This window comes from Zootermopsis nevadensis, unplaced genomic scaffold (assembly GCF_977971745.1).
Source record: "Zootermopsis nevadensis isolate Lab colony 2312 unplaced genomic scaffold, Znev_1.0 Znev_ptg000030l, whole genome shotgun sequence".
NCBI classification, from domain to species: Eukaryota; Metazoa; Arthropoda; class Insecta; order Blattodea; family Termopsidae; genus Zootermopsis; species Zootermopsis nevadensis.
In genome coordinates, this window is record NW_028259162.1 from 19,207,414 (window position 1) to 19,231,392 (window position 23,979).

The window sequence follows — 23,979 nt, forward strand, 5'->3', positions numbered from 1 at the left end:
TTCATACTCTGATGACGGAGGCAGTATGACCTCTGAAATGTTGGTAAACATCGACCAGACTACACAGCGCAACAACCCAGAAGACAGAAATCTTCATACTCTGATGACGGAGGCAGTATGACCTCTGAAATGTTGGTAAACATCGACCAGACTACACAGCGCAACAACCCAGAAGACAGAAATCTTCATACTCACCGCTGTGAAAACCTCAAATCTTACATCGTCTTATTAGTTTTCTGCTTAAAAACAATGGCAGATGAGGTATTTGGAAATAAAGCATCAAGGAAGACTGTCGGATCTGAGAGAGATGGGCGAAATCACATAGGCTTACCAAGAATCTTTCTCTCTCTCTCTCTCCCCTCCAGATACTGTTATTCCAGTTTAGGAACCCTCTGGATGCCTTTATCCGGTGGGTAACCTTTTTTCTGTTTCTCATTTAAGAGCCCTAAATTCTCGGTACGGAGGCCAGTTGTTCTAGCTTTGTTTTTTCATGGTTGTCCTCAGTTCCCCCAGGCAAATCGAAGCCACACTTGCTTCCTTCTACATCGTTTCTAATTAATTAATCACCAACCATACGCACCATTCACAACGTCGTTGAACAAATAAATACGATAGGTGGGGCTGGCCATGTAGAATGGATGCGAGACACGTGACAAACACATTTGACGAGTTCCTGGTATACGAAGGAAAAAATGTGTACATTCGCTTGTTGAAACTCTTGTTTGCTCTCTCCTTATACCTACGTACGTGATTATTTTGGCGTGTGAAGAAATACGTCTCTATTCGTTCTTTGCTGTTCAGAGGTACCTGGTGAGTGAGCTGTGAATTAATTGTAATTAATGTGAATAGTGTTAGTTATTCGAAAATTAAGACATAAAAATTAAATGATACCTTTCTTTATATTCTTTTACGGATTTGGTTCTGTGGTCTGTCTCAACTTTTACTTAAATAGTATTCCTTGCATAGGGGATCAGCCATTCCCAAGGCATGTGCCATTACGCCACAGTACAGAACACGTAGACTAGCAAGGGAGATTTAACCCCGGTTTCTCAGCGCTTCCGTGGTCCTAAGACTATATGACACCTCGATCGACCACCCCAGACTTCCTGAACCAAAGTCGAGAGCGGCTGTAGTAGCATGACTCGGTCGCCAGGATCACATTTTTTGAAATGGCCTGCATCACACGTCCTTAATTTGTTAACTTTGTCTTAAATTACCATTAACTGCTCCTGCAATAAAGACTCAGACGGTCTACCGGATAGACGTGATTACAAATTCGACGTTTCGGAGACTGTCTCCATCATCAGTGACTGATCAGTCAGAAACGTAAGTCGCTAACAACGGAGACATGATCGGACACCACCCTGATGACGGAGACGGTAGTCGAAAGGTAGGATTCTTACTTTGTATCATTGCAGCTGATCACGCGAAATAATGTTAACTAATTGGATTTTGTCGCCGTGAAAACTTTGGGGTTTTATATTTAAAAATTCAGGACATTCGACTGGGACAAGGAGATACTGCCCTCAACATTCCGTAACCTTGAAATGAGGAGTGTTCAAAGCGTGAAAACTACCTGAAAGTAAACTGAATGCACTGTTCTGTGCCGATAATCCAAATAACGATATTTGTTATCTCGTGACTAGGGCCATATAACACGTGTACCAACGGAATTTGCCCCTAGTTACGAATCGCCTACCTTCAAAACAGCAGGAACACAGAATGTATGTGGCATTTGCTTTCCATACTCCATACAAGTGAACCCACAGCGTGATGCTTCCGAAGTGCCGCTCGTTTTTAAAGTTTCTTTTTTTCCTTTCTAAGCAGACAGACACTCGTCAGGTTGCCAACGTCAGCGTGTAGTGTCGCATTGAGTGTAGAGGACCGAGGGTTGTGTTCGAATGAAAACAAGTTGTGTGTCAGGTAAAGTGGTGGAAAGAAAGTGTCGTGTGCAGCAGCGACCATGTTGCCAACATGCCGAGACAGAAGAGGTTTGTTCTGGCTGAAATTCAAAGCCATGATCAGGAGTGGCATCTGTCGATATACGTTTACATTCACGTCCGACCCCACTCTGAATGCATTCAAGAAACAAGACATGTATACGGTATTTTGTTTGGTAAACTTGAAAGAAAGAGACAGTTTGGGAAACATAGGGGTAGATGGTAGGATAATATTAGTGTCCAATCAGATACAAGACTTTACTTCCCCGTCTTAGATCGGCTACTAGAAAATTGTATAATTTTAGCTGAATTCTAAAATAATAACCTTCACCGAGTCCCTGTTGCTTTTTTGACGTAAATACGTCTATATTGAAGGGTCATTCCGCAAAAAAGTGTTACGAAAAAGTGACAGGAAAATATCAACAATTTGTAAATATGGACTGACAACAATGGTCAGCTTGTATGCATTGTTATGTTACCTAGGAAACGCCATCTGTTTACGTTGTGTTACATTATTGCCGTCAACAATCCGCTTTCGTTATTGCGGAAAGAGCTGAGCTGTGAAACGCTTGTAGAAGAAGTGCGTCGTGGAGTAGATAATTTTGTGCTGGTAAAAACGTTTTACAATATCACAGGTACTTATATAAGAATTATTACATTACATTATATTTCATTACATTCCACTGTCACTTTTTTTTTTTAAAGAGGTAGGAATTTCCAGTCCGTTTTCAGTTTTCTTTACGCAAATGAATGATTACTTAGTTGCGGCTTCATGTAATTTTATTACCTTGCTTTTTAATCCAGTTAATATTTTTTTAGGTTTGCGTAACAGGAACCTAAACTTACGCGAACGTGTACCGATCACGAGATTACTCGCTGAAGGAAGGGAAAAACAAATCTTCCGATAAATGTCCAATACTTTTTTCCCCCTCTAGTCTTATGGATTCAGTTAAACAGAAGGGATTTTTATGGTGACATCTCACAACTTGAGATTCGTTTGGGTTGATTTTGACCAAATTTCATATTGGAGGTTCTTACTTTTTCGCTCCACCCGTTTCATTCAGTTTATAAGCGATTGTCAGATGTCAGCATTCGCGAAGTAAAAATCCGAAGACAGTAACAGAGTAAAGTGCCGAGCGTGTGGTTAAGATATTATTATTATTATTATTTAGTGTTCTGTCTGACGACAGGTCCATTGCTCTGCCCAAAAAGAGTTTGCCAGTTTAACAGGTGCGCAAAGATATCTGAGTCTCTTATTGCAAAGAGTAAAGAGTTGTGGATGAGCACACGAGCCGAGTGAGATTATGAAACAGTCGCTTGCCGTGAAGTCCCCAAGGCTAGTTGAGGTGAATACGTACCTGTCGTTCTGTCCTGCCAACCCAAGTGTTCTGGGAGCTCACTCAGCGCAGAAGGAATATTCAGTTCGAATGACTGTGGTTCCGTGTACTGAATCCGGTTAGCTCAGCTCACACGAGTCACCAACATGGGCTCAGACCTACCAGTATTCTCAGATGAGAATCTTTTATTGACGGATTGGACTGAAGGCGGAAGGCTGAGGTAAGTCGGAAACCACCTAACCTCAGAAAAACATAGTCCGTCTCACTGGTGAGGCACAGTGCCCCAGACGCGGAGCAAACTTGTGTTCTGTCGTTGTACTAGATAGTATGTAGTACAGTGAGTGAAGAAAATTGCTTATGAACTGGTTGGAGCTGTAATCAGCTGTGTAATCGGAAGATAAATTATGCCACACGGCAGCACTAAGAACGAAAACTCATGGCGCGAGGTGTCCGAGCACATGAATTGCCCATTTGAATGTCGTGGATTCGTAGTCATTACCTGGCTGTAGTGTTTAATTACCAGAACTGCACTTCCGAATGTTATGACTTAAAGGCAGACATTATATAAAAGCACAGGTAATTCAATTGTTGTGTATTTTTAAAATTAATTGGTAATTCTGATTGCTTTATAAAGTGTCTAGAGATATGTAAAGAGGTATAAAAAGACGGAGACCTCCACCATGATGCGGAATTAAAAAACACGGCATGTGTTGAAAATGTAACAGAATGCAAGGCTCCAAGTCGTGTATCTTTTGTGTAGAAGTGAGAAATAAACTATTCATGAAACACACGCACTAAAGAGGCGGCCCCCCTTGGAAAGTCAGGAAACTGCAAGAACTTAGATTCTGTCTGAATTTTATACTATATAATATTTTGGATTTTATGATATTTGACCAAGGTGGGATGAAATAAGTGGGGAATTTAGAATATTGCATAACGAGAAGCTGCATGAATTGTACAGGTCACCTAGCATAGTGAGGATAGCAAAATCTAGGAGGTTTCGATTGGCTGGACATATAGCATGCATGGGGGGGGGGAAGAGGTGCATACAGGATTTTGGTAGGGAATCCTTCTGGAGAACGACCAATGGTTAGAGCAAGAAGGAGATGGGAGGATAACATCAAGATGGATCTTAAGGAGGTGGGCTGTGAGGATGACAAATGGACGGAGTTGGCTCAGGATCGTGGCCGGTGGTGGGCTTTGGTGTTGTCGGTGTTGAACCTGCGGGTTCTGCTACCAGGGAGTTAGTTAGTTATTCAGTCGTATGAAGGGGGCAGCTCATTACCCCTTTCTGTTATACTGTACTGCCAATATTTTACATTGTTGTTAAAAGTAGAGCCGGGGTCGCACTCTGGCACTAGAAATGCACTGAAGCCTCCATCGACCACCCTGGCTCAACAAGAGCCCTGCCTGTTTTATTTGCTTTATAGAAAATGACTGTTGAACCTTACACACCGTTTATTTAATTAATGATTAGTAATTCATTAAATTTATCATGAAGATGGCTTCTTCTGGGTTGTTGCACTGTGTAGTCTGGTAGACGCTTACCGACGTTTCAGAGGTCCTTGCTGCTTCATCGCCCTAATGACATGGCAGAACAACCCAGAAGACAGCCATCTTTAGACTCACTGCCGCGAGAACCACAAATCCTGTTTACTAAATTTTATTGTTGCTCTAGAATATATTAATGGATTTACAGTGGAAGACGGGTGACTGGGCTGAAGATTTTTTTTAAATCATCATTGTTTTGGGTGGTTTTAGGTTGTTTAACACTGCTGTATCAACAGCAGGGATTATGTAGTCATGAACGAGGTTGTACATATAGTTCATGATGTTTGATGAGTTAGGACTGGGAAGGAAGTAGTTGTAGTCTCTTTCGAGGTTTTGTTCTTCAAAAGGGACTGAGAAAAGCATGAGAAATCTCAGGATTACTGTTGGCCTGGCTGAGATTTTGTCAGGATAAATCTCAAATGCAAGTCGCCCATGGAATCAACTCATCTATTTTCATGATAGTGTTGGGAAAGTTGTGATGGAAATATTAAAAGAATCCTGATAATTTCGTAATTAATTTTTTACAGACCAAGCATGTCACAAGGTACGGTCGTGGTCCAGCCAAAACAAGAAAAAGACTTCACTGTTGGAACACCTGAAGAATTTGTTAGAAGATTTGGTGGAACGAAGGTTATCAACAAGGTAAAATGACATATTCATGTTGCCTGACTTATGTCATTTTGGCTGAAACTTGAGAACTAACAACTTTATGTGCCATGTTGTACTTTACAGGTTTTAATCGCCAACAATGGCATTGCCGCAGTCAAATGCATGCGTTCTATTAGACGATGGTCCTATGAGATGTTCAGGAATGAGAGAGCAGTTCGATTTGTTGTCATGGTCACCCCGGAGGATTTGAAAGGTATGTCAGTCTCTGTGAGCATAGTTTTAAGTAAATTTTTAGTAAATAAAAAGTTTTAATTCCAGTGATCCGTCTGAGAGTGAGTCAGTGTAAATATTTCGGGCATTCAAGATCTGTCATTAGGGTTTTGGGCTTGTAAGGTGAGTCCACAAGAAGTTTGTGTATGAGCTATACTGTTGTGGGCCTATTTGTCTCGTGACGTCTAGTTATAGAATCAGTTACCATTGTATGTTTAACGCATAATGCAAAAGTCTGTGCAAAGAAACTTGAATTACTAGCTTCCTTTCCTTTCTTTTCAAAAGGGAATTGTTTTGTGATTGGCCAGATTAGTTGAGCCAATGAGAATGAGAAAAGAAACTCATGGGGGAGAAATTCTTGGAATGGATGTTTCCATATTCTGATTTTTCAAGGAAAGGGTTCTTGGAGTGATGAGAGTTTGTTTTTTGTGGCATTTTTCATAGACCCAGACCTCTCTCCCTCTTCCTCTAACATGTGTAAATAAAATACAGAATGAGACACTAATATTTATGATGAGAACAGAGATTGTTGTTCAGCTACCTGACATGACTTGTAGCCCAAGGGTCTTTCCTCAATTTCAGTCGCCGTGAAATCTTCACTTTACACAAAAAAATAATGTTGGGGGACTTTTCTGTGATTTAGCAAAAGCTTTTGACTGTATGAATAATGATGATTTTTTTTTAAAAAAACTAAATTACTTATCACATTTATAATTTCTTTAATTTTTTGTGACAGTGTCTTGTTTTCTTTATTTTATACTGTATGGCTTCTAATATAAGTCCCAATGTGGTAGGAAACGTCTTCAATATTGTATCATACTACATACAGCATTAGTTATGTGTATTGATTTCCACTAGACCTTAGGCACAAAAATTATCTTTTTGCCTTGTATTATCTAATGCAAAGTAAATTATTATTCTATTTTTGTCAATTTAGCTAATGCAGAGTATATCAAGATGGCAGATCATTATGTTCCTGTACCTGGAGGTTCTAACAATAATAATTATGCCAACGTGGAACTCATCGTAGACATCGCAAACCGAACCCAAGTTCAGGTATCACATATTAATGTAATAATAGTGATGAAGCTCTAGTGGTTATCCTGCCAAAACTTTTGTGCTTGTAGGACCCCTTGGATGTAAATAATTACTGGCAGATGGTCGTTGATGACCCCAGGGTATTCCAGACACCAAATTATCTGAGTTAATTAATTCAAGTTCAAAATATTAACCACTTCAAGCTTCTCCAGGTATTATGTGTTATTGAGCAAGCAAATGATTAACCAGCTTAGCCTTGGTCGAAGAGATATTCATGACAATATTAGGAATGGAGTGGGCAGTGGTAGTGCCTGTAGTGAATATTGGTACTGATACAGCCATGGGGCAAGGTGTATCCCTGGCTGCAGTAATCGCTAGGATAGGGTTTGTGAAGAAATTGGCCAACTGTGAAGAATGACAGAACGAAGTGTTCTTGCGGGGCTTAATACAGAGCTTGAGACTAGTTTGCATTAGGGCAATATCTTGTAGTGACACTTTACATGTAGAGGGCACAGTATTGATATGTTGGTGTCCTTGGAGTAATGAGAGTGCTGAGTCATTGCTATGTAATTTGGACTTAAATACTTTATGTGACGGCAGAGTCACAAATAAGTGTGTTGCACATGTTTATGTTCATAGAGACAAATTCAGTGTTTGACACTTCTTACCTTGAAAACAATGTATCTTTGAGTACAAAGTTTACTGGTAACTAAATAGTATTTCTTCTTCTTCTTCTTCTTCTTCTTCTATGGCTGTCCGGTCTGTATTCGGTCCATGGCCTCCTCAATTCTCCTCTTCCATTCGGTCCTCTGTTAGGTCCGTCTGTCCGAGGCTTTGATTGGGGTTTCGAAACATCTTCCACTGTTGGAAATATGGGATTAACTGTATGTTTGAAATTGGTTGATGTCGGTATGTAGACCGACATTTTGTCAGATACAAACATGTGATCATGAGAATTTTCAGTGAAAATTGTCTTGTTTGACAGGCTGTTTGGGCAGGCTGGGGTCATGCTTCTGAGAACCCAAAATTACCAGAGCTGCTGCACAAAAACAACATTTCCTTCATAGGTCCATCAGAGAAGGCTATGTGGGCATTAGGTGACAAGATTGCATCTAACTTTGTAGCCCAGACTGCTGAAGTTCCAACATTACCATGGTCTGGAAATGGTGAGTTCATTATTTGCTAAGTAAATTATTTTAAGCTTGCAAAATGTATTTTTGTCATAATGATGAAGATCGTAGTCGCTTCTGACCTTGGATCTAATCAGTATACTGACATGTTTGTCGTATGCTTGTTTAAAATTTCATTACATGTTGGAAGTTTGTAGGTACATTACTTGGCTAATTATTTTGTTTTCTTTTCGTTTTTTCATCCTTGGAAAGTTTATAACATTTCTAAAATAATGTGATAAAGTACATTTAATTTGTAACATAATTTGTAATATAATGTAAAATCGTATGTACGATTAAGAGCGCCAAATATAATATTTTATACAACAAAATGTTTTAATATTATATAATCTTAACAACATCAATAAACTTCAATGTTTGTGTATGGACTGTAAAAATAAATATATTTAAAGTACATTTAGTTTGGTAATGGTAATGTAATAGAGGCATAGAACAAATTGCATAATGAACTCATACTGTTCTCATTACAAGGTAATAAAATCAAGAAAGTGTGTCTGGTAGTACATACAACACACAGACTCAGTAGTAAATGCATACAAGATTTTGTTTGGAAAAATATTCATTGAAGGCACGACCTGGTAGAAGGTATTATTGAAATGGATATTAGAGAAATAGGTTGTGAAGAACTAGGCTAAATTGGCTCAGGATGGGTTCCATTGGTAGGTTTCTGTGAACACTGGTGAACGTTGAAGGCTTGTAGAATATTTAGATTCTTAACCTGAGCACTAAATGATGATGTGTGTTTATCATCACTCTCTGACTCCTTGGCTAAGATACTGAATTGGACCCAGAACTGTTCTGGATGTAGTGATAAAGAGAAAAATCCCATGCCCCTAACTTCTTGGAATATAATCCTGTTAGAAGTGGCTGAACTTCCATGATAATCAGAATAGTAACTTATAATAAACAGAATGGTGCTTCCTTTGACTGAAAGGGCACCTGTTCTGAGGTTTTGTTTCTATCTTGCTGAATAATTGTAGGAACATATGCATGTAGATAAAGTTTGTAAGGTAAGACAGAGTTCTTGTGCAGGTAGACAAACAGCAGAGTGGAAGGGGCGGAACACAGTAGCCACTGTGATCATACAAGAAAATAATGAGAGTTACAGTATTTCATGGTGACATGTTTCTACAGAGGATAGCTACTGCAATTACTACTTAATGTGACAGTATCTTTGTGTGAGTATGTATGGCAAATTATGAAATACACGTATCGGTTAATTTGCTGTCACGAGGTTCTACTCCATACTGAAAGAATGAATAGATCATAGTATTTTCTGGAACGTGCAGATGTTAGCAGAAGTAATGCGACAGTTGTTATTCCTGTTTATAGAACTGAAGGCGCAATATATAGGGAAGAAAATTAAGATCTCTTCAGACCTGTATAAGAAGGGGTGTGTGAGTAATCCGGAGGAAGGACTGCTAGCGGCACAGAAAATTGGCTTCCCTGTAATGATCAAGGCCAGTGAAGGTGGTGGTGGGAAAGGTATCCGTAAGGTGGAAGCCTCTGAAGAATTTGCCTCTGCTTTCAGACAGGTATGTAAAAGTAACCAATTAGAACAAAATTTGATAACTTTTTACAAATTCCTTTGCTTAGGATTACTGCCTCTCTGGTTTTTTGCTGAAGTCTCTGGAAGTTGAGTTTTGTCTCCATGCTATGGTTAAATTTAGTCAAAATTGGGGTATGTTCAGATTTTCATACGTTTTATGTTTTATTGGTAGGTGATATAATACAAATATTTACTTATTTTGTAGTGGAGGTCATGCATTATTTTTATAATATTTATTGTAAATAATTATATCTCCATTATGTGCTACAAAACGTGACACTGGAGTAGTTAGATGTCTTACTTCATATTTGAGATGTCCCAGGTTCAGTTCTTAGCCTGGATTCCAGCTGTCCTGACTGAGGGTTTCTGTGGTTTCCCTTATTCCCTTCTGGCAAATGTCAGGATAGTACCTCAAGTTAAGTCATGTCTGCTGCCATCTATATCCTTTCTGATTTATTATTCAACCTTTATTCAATGCTGTATAGTCTGCATTACTGAGAGCATCATTAAATAAACCACAAATAAAATATTTGTTATGTGTTGTGTACATACTTTCCTCAAATAATGAATGGATCTATCCATTACAGATTATCATTGACTCACACATTTTTTCAGAAGCTTCTTTCTGAATGGTCTCAGTGACATTCTGTGCATGCAGAATGTCACTGATGCAGTTTTCGAAAATTTATTGCAAAATGTTGAAAGCACTGGTCTTAACATAAAAATCTAATTGTATGTGGCGCTGATGGTGCCTAGGTTTATTACAGAAGACATTGTTCTATGTTTGTTTTATGTTTTTGTTATAATAAATTAATTTAGTAATAATATACAGTAAATTTGAGGTTTTAGTCTTGTGTGTGTGTGTGTGTGTGAGAAAACAAACTATATGAAATCATATAGAAAAGTTTCTTGACGTAGAAGGACTATTAAGGTGGTATTTGTATTTGCTTTTTGTTTTTAGGCTAGCTACTTGCATGTAAAGAAAATAGAGTTGCACATGGAAATAATTTATTAAACTTTGAATTACATAAACATGCGTGTTTAAAATACATGCCTTGAATAGCTGTATGAACAAAATTAGCATACAGTCCAAGTTGTAAGCAAAATACTAGGAAAGAAAAATAAATTTTATGCAGTTTGTTTAAACACTACTGTATCAAACAATAAAATTGCTAACCTGTGTTGAATATATTTGTAATGCCACCAAGGATATTTTCCATTACTACTATATTTACATACATACGTATCTTATAAAGAAAGCAAAGATATGACTCTAAGTTAACAGAGTTCCAAGGTTCATATTGTGTATGCAGTAATCATTGAAACAGAAAATAGAATTGGGAATAGAATTCAAGGGTTGTAAAGTTACAGCTATTTCAGCTATGACAAACTGAAAATTTATCTGCTGAAATTATAGTGACATATGAAAAGAACTTAAAATTGTTATTCTTACTGACAGAAGTATTGAAAGTGTGTTTGATACCAACATCTCATAAGGAAGGAAGATTACTGAATACTGAAACGATGAACTGGATTTCAGTGGCTGAAGATGGCATTCAGTGGTGCTCTTTGGTGAATGATCAAATCGTATTTATAATGGGGAATTCCTTGAACAGCTGAATAAGTATAAATAGCTCAAGATGATCCTGTACCATTAAGTTAGTTAATGTTATTGGATGCACTGTTTTACAAGGTTCAAGCAGAAGTCCCAGGGTCACCCATCTTTGTGATGAAGCTAGCCCGCTGTGCTCGTCATCTGGAAGTTCAACTATTGGCTGACCAGTATGGAAATGCCATTTCCCTGTTTGGGCGTGACTGTTCCATCCAGCGTCGCCATCAAAAGATTATAGAGGAGGCTCCTGCTGTCATTGCCAAACCAGAGGTGTTTGAGGATATGGAAAAGGTGGACAGATGCAATTTTGTCTCTCTTGAATTCCGAATTTTTATAGATGAAGTGTCTTGTCATTTATCATTGGGTACAAACTGGGCAGAAATAATTCAGTTACTTAGGAGGATAAAATTCTTACTTTCAGTTATCTTTCTCAAATGTAAATTTCTTTCTCCACTCTTCATAGTGACCAGTTTTAGGTCTAAACAGTTAGATGGCATAACTTACACTTGGTAATTGTCCTTCCATTAGCACATATTGGTCTGAGAGATGCTGTACTTCAGGCTTTACAATTATTGGTCTCTTTGATGTACCTGATAACTGTATACAAGACTGAAGGACTCTGTGTAGTGTGAGTTGCTTCTGCTTCCACATGGTCTTTTGCAGTTATGGTATACCCGGACACTTGCAAACTCTTATCAGTATGTTATTTCCAAATATCAGAATCAATATGTTATTTCCAAAGCCAATGTTCTGCTTCACGCTTAACTCTTTTCAGTAAATACTGGTAGGAACAAAGACCATAGAAATAACAGTCTGACGGATATTACATAATTATGACACGTCCCTCAAAACACTGCTAACTCTGATCCAACGCGTTAAAAATACATGGAAGTGTATAAGTTGCTACTAATATGTCGGTAATGGTAACAAAAATCTAATGATTACTGCTTTGGAAATATGTAGACTATCTATGGATATGTGAGTTTTGAGACACGTCACAGTTGTCAAATACCTGTTTACTCAGATATTGAATAATATTTATTTTTTTCATATATTTATTTATCATTTTCAAATACTAGAAGATTCCCAAATTGTAATGGAAATAACAGCGAAGAACCTTGTGTTATAGTCATGTAAATATATAGTGCTCTAATAAACCTCTTGTTTGAAATTATAAGTTCGTAATTTCTAACGTGTCGAGTGTGTATAGGCTGCAGTTCGGCTGGCTAAAATGGTTGGCTACGTGAGTGCAGGCACGGTTGAGTACCTGTATGATACAGATGGTAATTACTACTTCTTGGAATTGAATCCTAGACTGCAAGTAGAGCATCCTTGTACTGAGATGGTGGCAGATGTGAACCTACCAGCTGCACAGCTGCAGGTGAGTCGGCAACCAGCAAGTGAATCTTTTTTCTTGTCTATTAGTGAAGGTATGACGCCACGGTGGTCTAGCGGTTAGAACGCTGGCCTTGTAATCCTGGGGTCTCGGGTTCGATTCCCGGCGGTGCCCGGATTTATAATTTGTGTTGGGCAAGGCCGTGGTCTAGGCAACACGGAGTTTTCCTCCGGGGGCTTCCCCGGTTTCTCCGTGGCATCCCAACAATTACTCCACTCACACACAGAAGAAGGCAATGGCAAACCACTTCTGGATCATCTGCCAAGAACGTATATGAACAGGTCCCAGTCCGAGAAAAGGATGGAAGGATCCTGTTCATATGGACCTGTCGTCAGACAGAACACTAAATAAAATAAATAAATTAGCGAAGGTACTGTTTACAGTTTCTGTGTGAGTAACTGGCTACAGGCCAAGACTGCTGTTTAAGTCTGTGCATTTGATTCAACATTTACATCTTTTTTAACACTGTACTTGAATTTAAAAATTCATTCTGATTTACATAAGAATTCTGCTTGTGATAAATGAGTAATATGAAAGATATCTCTTCAAAGTTGTCCTATTCTGTCAAGTAGTGGTACGTTCAGAATTGTGGAGTGGCTAACATATTCTTGATATATTCATTTAGCATCTGACAATTCAAGGCCAACCCAGATATTTCTGGTATTATGTATGACTGCTTTTGAAGCAAGGAATTAAATTTGCCGATTGTTGTGAAGTAAAACCCCTCAAGTTGGACACCCCTTTATATTGGACACTTTTAATTGGAACCAGTGAATATCATATAATTTTACATGTCCACAATACCCTTCTTGGACACCCCTTTTGTTGTAAGTTGGACAGGTTCTTGCACTTAACTTCGATGCTTTTCAGAGAAACTTTTTCAGTTCATATTTTGTTATTTTGAGTTTCTGACTGATGAATTCCTTGTCTTTGGAGGATTATCTTAAGGACATTGAACCCATCACTGGAATGCATTGCAAGTGTTTAACTATGAACCCTTAACTGGACTACAGTATTGCAGAAGACACAGTTTTATCTCCTTCAGTACTGTGCTTGCATTTGAGTTCAGACTGTGTTAACAGAAATGGAATTTTTCCTTTTGCGATGGGGAAGTGAAAATTGGTGGAATTAACTTTAGAAAATGTTATTGAGGCTGGGGTGTAATGTGCAATGCATGGGAGTGGGCTTCAAAAGATTATTATCAATACTATTGTCATTAATTATTAATTCAAGTTAGCCTACAGTAGTTAGTGTATGTAAGTAAATAGATTATATTGCCATTAGACCACAGTCAGATTTTTCTCTTTTCCTCTATCTTGGACACCTCTGTAAGTTGGACACATTTTCGTGGAACCCCAAGTGTCCAACTTAGAGAGGTTTTACTGTAATGTAATCTTTGGCCAGGGTTTCCTCATATACAGTTAATTGAAATCAGTAGCAGTATGCCAAATTATAAAATTGCCTTATAGTGAACCATCTGTGACTACACAGAGGTATCATTATTTCTGAATGCAGTTTGGTACATTGCTTAACCTTGCAGCTTATTTGACACAATGTAATGAATAAAGTGCTGAGGAGAAATTTTGGACCAAAGTGAAATAAACTAACAGTGGTGTTGGAAAAATTGTAAAATTTATACTTCCTATGTAATATTTTTAGATAAATTAATGATCTTGTATTGAGTTCCAATGTTACATAAATAGCAACAAAGAAATATAACCTATATAAAAACTAATTAAAATATATAATAGAAGGTGGCCACTACAGGGACTGGGGTACAGGTGGAAAAATACCATTAAAATGCATTTTGCAAAACAGGTTTTTGGTAAGTGAACAAGATTAGAATATCACCCAGCATTCAGCTTAATGTGTAGTGATTGTGATGAATTTTTATTTACAATACGACAATGAATTTTGTAAACAGTTGAATCCTTATTGATTCTTTGAAGATACCTAATACCAGTTGGTTATCCATGGTTTTATAAAATTATGTATGTAGAGTGTTGGGTCTCTGACTGCAGATTTCAATGGGTCTTCCCTTAAGTCGCATCAAGGATATTCGTCAGTTGTATGGAGAGACTCCGTGGGGTGATTCACCTATAGATTTTGATAACCCCCGTCACAAGCCACAGCCATGGGGTCATGTGATTGCAGCACGTATCACGAGTGAGAATCCTGATGAAGGTATGTGGTTTTTTGACTTAAAATTATTGGAATTGGACGTAACATTTTACATCCTAATTATACAGTTGAGCTGTTGGGACATGATCTGTCAGGTCTGCCATCGTCCATTTTGTTTGATGCAAATCATGCACATGCTTCTTGTTTATAGACGCACAAGTTTCTGTTGTAAGTTATATTCAAATTTGTGAAATATCTTGGCAAGTTTACCATTACATTTAGGAATGTGCTTGCAGTAAGAGCTTTAGAAAAGAAACATCAACATTAGTTTACTTAATTGAGTTATCTACAACAATTATGTGGTTTTCATTGTTTAAATATATGCTATATGTATTTTTCCAGGTTTCAAGCCTAGTTCTGGAACGGTTCAAGAACTGAACTTCAGATCGTCAAAGAATGTATGGGGCTACTTTAGTGTGGCAGCATCTGGAGGGTTGCATGAATTTGCTGACTCACAGTTTGGACACTGTTTCTCATGGGGTGAGAACAGGGAGCAAGCCAGAGAGTAAGCCATTTCAGCTGTCCCATAATCTTATTGCATATTGCATTGTATGTTTTGTGCTTCTGTTTTTTAATCAGGATCTTGAATTGTGGCACAGAAACTGGCTCTACTAACTTAGACTTATGTGTGCTTCTGAGTCTCTCTAGGTAAATGTCAACTCATGAAGCTGGCCACTCTTCTGAGTCTAGTGCCAGGATCTTGGATAGAACATGTCCTCTACCTGCCTATTCCCAGTTACCTTCATGTGTAATTTTTTCAAACAATGGTAACTCATATACCTTTATCTGTAGATCCCAGTTTCTGAATCATATTATGATAAGAACTCTGACATGCTGCTGTTTGTACAATAGGAACCTCGTGATTGCATTGAAGGAATTATCCATCAGAGGAGATTTCCGTACAACAGTGGAGTATTTGATTAAACTCCTGGAGACACCAAGTTTCCAGGATAATTCCATTGACACAGCCTGGTTGGATGTGCTGATAGCAGAGAGAGTACAGGCTGAGAAACCTGACATCATGCTGGGTGTAATTTGTGGGGCACTGCATATAGGAGACAGAACTGTGCTTAATTCATTCCAGCATTTCCAAACATCTTTGGAGAGGTTAGTGTTATGTAATTGAACTTACTAACGTCTTGGAATAGAATGATGTGGCATGCAGTGTAACATATTATCTGCTGGACTAGGGGTATAGTTTGGCTGCATTGCCAAATGTTCTTATTTTTTAAGGCAGTCTAAGGTTTTTTTTAGAATTCCCGAGGTAAAAGTTCCAAAGTTGTATTGGGGGCAGTTATTTCCTAATGATGTGCAGACCACTGTTTCTCTCCATTCATTTACAAAGCATTATAATGCTTGAAATGGTGGAAACAAATACTAATATTAGGTTACTCGATGTACTACAATGATTGCATGACACTGGGTTAATTTTAAGTACTAAAAGGGAAGTGCATTTGTAAGTTTCTTCTGAAACTTGTTTTCTAGGGGCCAAATCCAGGGTTCTAATACGCTATCCAACACAATGGATGTCGAGCTTATCCATGAAGGATTTAAGTACAAAGTACAGGCCACCAAGTCTGGTCCCAACTCATACTTTCTTGTGATGAATGGGTCCTGGAAGGAGATAGAAGTTCATCGCATGTCAGATGGAGGTATGATCGCTGTCAGACTAAAGATGTAGGCAGAGAAAGTCCATCATATATGCACCAGTTTCTAATATGTTTTTTAAGCATAACAAAGTTTGGTTTCTTTATTTGCAAATGTGCATGATTCTGATGTTAAAGTAGTGATAATAATACTCCGTGGCGTAACAGCCCTCTGAGAGCCTAAGCCGACTAGCTGGCTGCTGGCCTCACGTTCACATGCCTAAGCAGAGGTGAAAGATCATTCAGATATAGGGTGACGTGTGGTCAGCACGACGAACCCCCAGCCATTGCTAGTTTTCATGACCGTATTACGCTACTATTGTAGCTCCCCAATTTCCTCACGATGCTGGGTTGGCACCGGTCGAAAATCTCATGAAAAATTTCTTTCCCCGAGACTCGAACCAGCGCGCATTCCATATCACCTGTCTGAAGCGTGATGCCTCAGACCGCGCGGCTATGGTGCGGGACAAAGTAGTGATAGTCCTATCATTCATTAATGCTACATTTTGCTGTGTATTGTGAAATTTTTAATTTATTATCTGAAGACTACTTTTCAGTGGGAATGTACTATTTAATAATGCAATTAGGAAAGATTTTACTCTTTGCCAGATATTATTAGGGCCTTGTAATCAAGAAGGATAAAATGGGCAGAATGTGTAGCATGCATGGGGAACCTCAACTGAAGAGACCACTCAGATTGGAGGGTAATGCTAATTATGGTTGTTGAGGAAGAGGCAGTGAAGAAGTGAGCTGACTCAGAATGAGGTATAGTGTTAGACTTCCTGTCTTCTTGAAAATCCATCCAGCCATTTGAGTTATTATGCACATATGGGTGATGATGCCTTCATGAGCGATGATAACTTTACTAAAAGTGATGTCATCACAGGCAATAGTGTCATCCATCATCACAGAGAATTACAGGTAATATATATCATCACAGATCATCCATTTGCCTCGAATTTGAGCATTGCAGATGAGAAGTTTTATGGTGTGGTATCGCTGCTAAGTCGATTTTCAGAGACATGATCTTTATTTTCACTTCAGGGGTGAGGTGTCATTTAAAAGCATCCGCAGGAGTAAGATAGCCCACCATTTTAGGACAGCACCAGGCCTCCTCTTTTGAATGACTGACACAACCAATCAGTCGCTAATTCCTTTGTCATCCAGCCATTTTTTATACATACCACAGTCCCATTAGGAAAATCTTGTTTTGGAATTGTAATTGAATATGATGTAAGATTTCAATTTATGGCTGCTAACCATGACGGCTAACATGGCTGCTGTTCTGAACTGTTTTTCTATGATTCTTTAAAGTGCTGGCCTTTTGCATTTATTTGTCACAGAAGTGTTGCTGGACACATTGAAGAAAACTGACATTTTAGCTTCATTTCCTGCCCCATAATCCAATTATTTTGCTTTTTGCCTGAAGTGCAATAATTGTCCACTGGAAGGCAATGAGCTGTCCATCAAAATGTGATGGAACCCATTATGCTACCGTTACTCTTCAAGACTGCTTTGTTTCATAAAGCAACAACACTGACCAGTACTTGCTTTGAATTTGCTGTACAGTATCTCATCTGGCTGAAAACTGATAATGCTTTAAAGTGAATATTTTTGCAGCTGATAGGTCTACTGTCTTTTCTTTTTCACACAAACGAAAGCTGTTGTTTGTGAACTTCTGAATTCTTGTCGTGCTTCTGCACTCTGAAAGTTGTTTTCGTGAACATTGTGTTTAGCAGCTTATACTTAATCAGTAGCCAATGGCACACATTCGTTTAATCTATTCTGAACATTTTGGTGGCTTTCTTATTTTTGATAGTTCCCACATACTATATGACAGCCATCTTAAGACTTAAATTGTAAACACATTACTGTTCTACAGTTTGTAAATCTCGTACTTCAGCATTATTATCCACATCAGCATGCAATACTTTAACAGCGTGTTCTAAAGCAATGCCATCACCCAGGCTTAAAAACATCAATTTTGTGAGAAGATATGTTGCTTATATTCAGGTCGATACAGTACTTGGTGGAAGTGTGTGCTTATACATTGGAAAAACTGCTATACATCATAGCAGTGATATGGCTAAAGTATGGAAGTAATGACTAATATATATCTCAATATAACGTATATTTCTTGCTAGGTATCCTTTTATCTGTGGATGGCTCTAGTTTCACGACATACATGCGTGAAGAGGTGGACCGGTACCGTATTGTGGTAGGCAATCAGACATGTGTGTTTGAAAAAGAGAATGATCCTTCACTACTTCGCTCTCCTTCTGCTGGTAAACTGTTGAATTATCTGATAGAAGATGGTGGTCACGTGAATGCAGGACAGGCATATGCAGAAATAGAGGTGAGCTGGAAACACTGTCATTTTGTAGTACTGATTCCAGTATGGACAGTTGAATGAAACATTATGTCAGTAATACACATTTTATTTTGATATTTTATTAGATTGATTGGTTGATTTGTTGTTGACTCTGATGCACTCAAGACTTAGAACACAACAAGAAGTTAAATGTACACTTGAAAATTACACTTAAATCTAATACAAATTGAAGATGACTGTGTTTTTTTTTTAATTTGCACCGTTAGTTTTTTTGGAAGTTTACTGATATTTCAGATAAGGGCCCTTATAGAAGCAATAAGCAGATTTGAAACATTGGTTAACTTCTTCCAGACTCCACAGTGCAACATCTCAGAAGGCAGTCATCTTCGTACATGCCAACGTGAGAACCTGAAAATCTTACAATTGTAACTTAATTTTTACTAGTGGCAGTTTCTCTACATCGTGCAGGGGTGGTTCATTTCTTTCTTTTCAGTTTTATTACTGCCTGGTATATAGAGTACATTTCACAACAGTGCAACAAATTCTGTAACACTTGTTAAGTCCACCTTCCCTGATTTTTTAAAAAAAATGTTGTGAATTTTGATCTTTAAACCATCAAAGTTTTTTTTTTCCTGTAAGCATTCTGTTGAAAGTTTTCCTAAAGATAAAAATTTCACACATTTAGATCCATGGAATGTTGCTGATTACAATCTTAATAATTATTCATTTATCAATAAAACAGTCCATACAGATTACACTGAATTTTCTGCAGTGTGTGCTGGTGCATTATCTTTTTGAAACTTCTTGTAACTCATAATTTTCAAGAAGGAATACATATTGTTTGATCTTGCATCTCACCATGCTTGAACACTACCATAAAGAATGCTCTCAGCTGCCAGATCAGTAGAAAACATAAGCAGATTTTTATGGAAATGAATTGGATACTTCATATCATGATGTCATTCTTGTAGAATAAATATCCTATGCCAAGTTTAATTGAACTCTTTTAGGTGGTTTTGGAAATGAAACCTGCAGATGGAAGGATTCAAAGGCATTACCTTCAAAATATGTGTTCATGCATTGAAAGGAAGTTCATGCATTATGAAAAAATATAATTGTACCATTAAATATGATGGTTGGATGTGTTTTTCCAGGTGATGAAGATGGTGATGACACTGACTGCAAGTGAAGCAGGCAGTGTGTTCTATGTGAAGAGGCCTGGTGCTGTGCTGGACGCTGGGTCTCTTATCGCGCATCTCGAACTGGATGACGCTTCACTTGTAACGAAGGCACAAGACTACAAGGGTCAGTTTCCTGAATTGGAAGTGTCGACACCTGTTGTGGGAGATAAATTGAACCATGTGCATGCTAGCTACCGTGTCATGCTGGAGAATATTCTGTCAGGTGGGTTATTTTCATTAAACATGAACAGTAAGATCTTAACCTTCTAAAGCTGAATAAAATTGTTTAACTCAATGTTTTATGCCATACACAGTGAAAGAGTGAGCACAAAATAACTTTCAAAATTTTTCAGAAAAAACATACAACCTACTTAGAACTTCACACCCTTGCCAGTTCATAGAAAAACTCTCAAAGTTTTGTTTCAAATGACCCAGGTGAATGTTGTTATTGGTACATCTGCTAGATGCCACTAGTTTTGAAGTTGGTGTTGGTGTGATCTTCAGTTAGCGAAGAAAGAGTCTGTAACGTGCATTTTGCACACAATTTCACATGGAGCCACCAAGCCAAGTATCCATTTGCGCCTGGTACAAGGAAGGGTTCACTTGCAAAGGCAAGAGTCCTGGTTGGCCCTTTGTGTGTGATGCAACTGTGGACCATGTTCAGACTTTTGCAATGCAGCCAACAAAACTCAGCCCATTGGGTGAGTCTTTGAGTTGCAGCTGCCACAAACAGTCATCTAAAAATTCTGGATAAGCATTTACTTATGAAACCATATGATACAGATTCTGCCACGAGATCCTAGCCATGTTTGAAAGGTCGACGACTCGCCCACAAGGTTCAGTTTTAATGACAAGGTGACTTTCCACATTAATGGTAAAATTTACTGTCATAATGTCTGTGTTTGGGGAACAGAAAATCCTCATGTCACCCTGGAGCACAAAAGAGATTCAGCAAAAGTGAATGTGTTCTGTACCATTTCAAAGGAGAAATTTTATGGCCCCTTCTTTTTCAAAGAAAACACTGTCATGGGTAACTTTTACCTAGACATGGATTCTAATGACTTTATCTTCCATTCATGAACATCTACTTATCTCATTCAGTGATGTTATCCTCATATTAGTAATGCTATTAATGAGAATGCCATTAACATAGTGATATTTTTCACTTCTTCATAGGTTACTGCCTTCCGGATCCATACCACCAAGCTAGATTACGAGAAGTCATAGAGAAATTTATGAGCTCACTTCGAGATCCAAGCCTACCTCTATTAGAATTACAGGTGGGTGCACAATTTAAATAATATTAGTCAGTTTTAACAGTCTTACTTTCTACTAATTAAAATGTTTTAATGTTTCTACAGGAAGTCATTGCCTCTATATCTGGCCGCATACCTATCTCGGTGGAGAAGAAAATTAGAAAACTTATGGCACTGTATGAACGCAATATTACGTCTGTACTTGCACAGTTTCCCAGCCAACAAATTGCTAGCGTCATTGACAGGTAATGTAATATCCTGCTGATAGAATTATTTCCACATATTACACAAAAAATTTACATATGTATCTGCATGAAACACAGTTTAAAATCTGAGATGACTCTAAAATTAAATGACTGACTCCAGTTCAGAGTCCTTGTATGAGCCAGATGAATCCATTTCACACCCTCCATTCCTATTTCCATAAGATTTATTTTGATATCCTCCCAGCTGCACCTAGGTCTTTCTAGTAGTCTCTTCCCTTCAGGCATTTAAACCAAAATTTTATATGCATTTCTCATCAAATGCTTGTACTTTACAAACCAAAGACATATGTAACATAGGAACTGAGACAGTGAGGTACAAGATACTGCTACTGAGAAATACTGTTTATAGTTTGGACCCCTGCTACCCCTCTAATCTACTTTTACTTCTAACAGACTTTTAACACACAGATTTGTACCCAAAGTTAGGCCACAACTGCTTCTTTCTACATTCTTTCCAACTCATTATTCCCTAGTCATCTTATAATTTGATGCTATAAAATCTGATCCATCAGAAAAATGTTAAATAATCCATAGATAAATACAGTTCTTTGCTTAACACATCATTAAATAAATAGCCTGGTTAGCTTGTAGGGGTATGCTTCTTGTTTCTAGCCATGCAGCCACACTTCAGAAGAGAGCGGACCGGGATGTGTTCTTCCTTACAACACAGAGCATCGTGCAACTGGTGCAACGATATCGTAATGGCATTCGCGGTCGCATGAAGTCAGCAGTCCACGAACTCTTGCGACAGTATTATGCAGTGGAGAGCCAGTTCCAGCAAGGTGCCGTAACCCTCTGAAAAGTTGTGTTAGCTGCGTTAATTTACTATCTCTCTCACATGTGATAGATAAACCAGTAGAGTATACTGAAATTTCAAGGGCTACTTTCTTGAAATATCATATTTTTAAAGGAAGAGAACGAGTCTCTTTTTTATATAGATTTCAGTACACTGGACACTCCTGTTTTACATTTTTAGTCACATAACTTCAGGCTCTTTGGAGCTGTGTGTGTGTGTTTTGAGTTTGATGAGTTTGTAACAATATTTTGGCTCTAAATTTGTGTTATTTATTCAGAAGTTTATAATAATGATGTCACTAGTGTGATAAAATCAAGGAGTATGAGATGTGTGGTAGTTTATGTTTCACACACCCAAAAGATGGGGAAATGTTTGCAAAATTTTTGTCGGAGTACCTGGAGGGAAGAGTTCGCTTGGGAGAAAGTTCCTGCAAGGAGCCAGGAAGAGACTGCTATTTAGAACTTTATCAATGAACACACTCTATGATGGGATTGCTGCATGTACTTATAATTATATGATGGTTACAGGCAGCTATGACAAATGCGTGACAGCAATAAGAGACAGAAATAAGGATGACATGGCAGCAGTCACTGCAACTATCTTCTCCCATGCTCAGGTAAGAGGAACTTACGTGTCCTATACTTGTTCCTGCTATATAGCTTGTTTTTTGAACAGTGACATCTGTTTGTTATGCACAGGTTGCCAAGAAGAACATGTTGGTTACAATGCTGATTGATCACCTGTGGTCCAATGAGCCAGGTCTTACGGATGAGCTTGCAACAACTCTGAATGAATTGACATCTCTCAACAGAAGTGAACATTCCAGAGTTGCTCTCAGAGCCAGACAAGTATGTACTAGACCTCATACTATGTTCTGTTAGACTTAGGATTCCAAAGGGCAAGGTGAATCTGGGGACTGTACTTGGAGCGTCCTTCGCCCCACCCACCCAACCACAATATTTCATCTGCAGTTTTGCTCCAAGTGGGCTCCTTTTCCCAAGGCCTTTAGCTCCTTCAGCTTGTGTCACCCTGGGGCTTTGCCTTCAGGGCTTGGTCTCATGGCTTTGTCTCCCATAGGCTTTGCCTTTGTTGGTCGGAAACCCTTGGGTTTCTCAAGCTAGATCACCGAGGTTGGGGGGGGGGGGGGGGGGGGTGTCCAGGGAAATGGCTATATCATGCTCTTTGTGCAAAGAATGCATGAAAAGCATAAAATTTGTCATTGTACAGAGTATACACAGAATGTGTCTTGTACATTTTATGTTGTTATGTTGGGCACCAGGTTCTGATAGCAGCTCACCAACCAGCATATGAGCTTCGTCATAATCAGATGGAATCCATCTTCCTCTCAGCAGTAGACATGTATGGTCATGACTTCCACCCAGAAAATCTGCAGAAGCTCATCATGTCTGAGACATCGATCTTTGACATTCTTCATGACTTCTTTTATCATTCCAATAAGGCTGTGTGCAATGCTTCACTTGAGGTTAGTCAGGCAATGTTTTTTTTAGATATACTTTGCCATCTTTGTACAGTTTTTGATACACAGTGCAGGGAACAATTTAAACACTTATGTTTTAAGGTACATGCATTATGATGCAGATTTTGTCCTAACCTAAAAGGTTTATGAACCTTTTGCATAAGTACAATAGCTATGAAAGTACACAAAAGTGCACAAGAATATTATTTTATATGTAGTGTATTCATATACTTACTTATGTATGTATCAGTTCTGAAATACTTTTCAGTCTGTCACTGCTCTTCAATTTCTTCTTAACTCATGCTGTGACATTCAGCTTCTCTCAGATGTTCGTTCATTACTTTATACAGTG

The 23,979-nt window shown here is 38.3% G+C and overlaps 1 protein-coding gene across 3 annotated transcripts in view; it reads left to right on the forward strand.

Moving 5' to 3' along the window:
* ACC (acetyl-CoA carboxylase) overlaps nt 1-23,979 on the forward strand; it is an 83,032-nt gene that overhangs the window by 26,724 nt on the left and 32,329 nt on the right. For 2 of the 3 annotated variants that reach the window (XM_087358623.1, XM_022069588.2), the window contains exons 3-21: nt 5,356-5,470; nt 5,561-5,690; nt 6,645-6,763; nt 7,731-7,911; nt 9,268-9,470; nt 11,178-11,387; nt 12,307-12,477; nt 14,514-14,676; nt 15,016-15,178; nt 15,526-15,780; nt 16,159-16,325; nt 18,464-18,675; nt 19,806-20,055; nt 21,009-21,112; nt 21,194-21,333; nt 21,967-22,136; nt 22,678-22,766; nt 22,849-22,998; nt 23,430-23,633. In XM_087358623.1, coding sequence (XP_087214749.1) covers nt 5,356-5,470; nt 5,561-5,690; nt 6,645-6,763; nt 7,731-7,911; nt 9,268-9,470; nt 11,178-11,387; nt 12,307-12,477; nt 14,514-14,676; nt 15,016-15,178; nt 15,526-15,780; nt 16,159-16,325; nt 18,464-18,675; nt 19,806-20,055; nt 21,009-21,112; nt 21,194-21,333; nt 21,967-22,136; nt 22,678-22,766; nt 22,849-22,998; nt 23,430-23,633 — 3,196 coding nt within the window. Of the gene's footprint in view, nt 1-3,149; nt 3,498-5,355; nt 5,471-5,560; nt 5,691-6,644; nt 6,764-7,730; nt 7,912-9,267; nt 9,471-11,177; nt 11,388-12,306; nt 12,478-14,513; nt 14,677-15,015; nt 15,179-15,525; nt 15,781-16,158; nt 16,326-18,463; nt 18,676-19,805; nt 20,056-21,008; nt 21,113-21,193; nt 21,334-21,966; nt 22,137-22,677; nt 22,767-22,848; nt 22,999-23,429; nt 23,634-23,979 lie in introns of those variants that run through there. The other variant, XM_087358624.1, reaches the window with a different exon arrangement.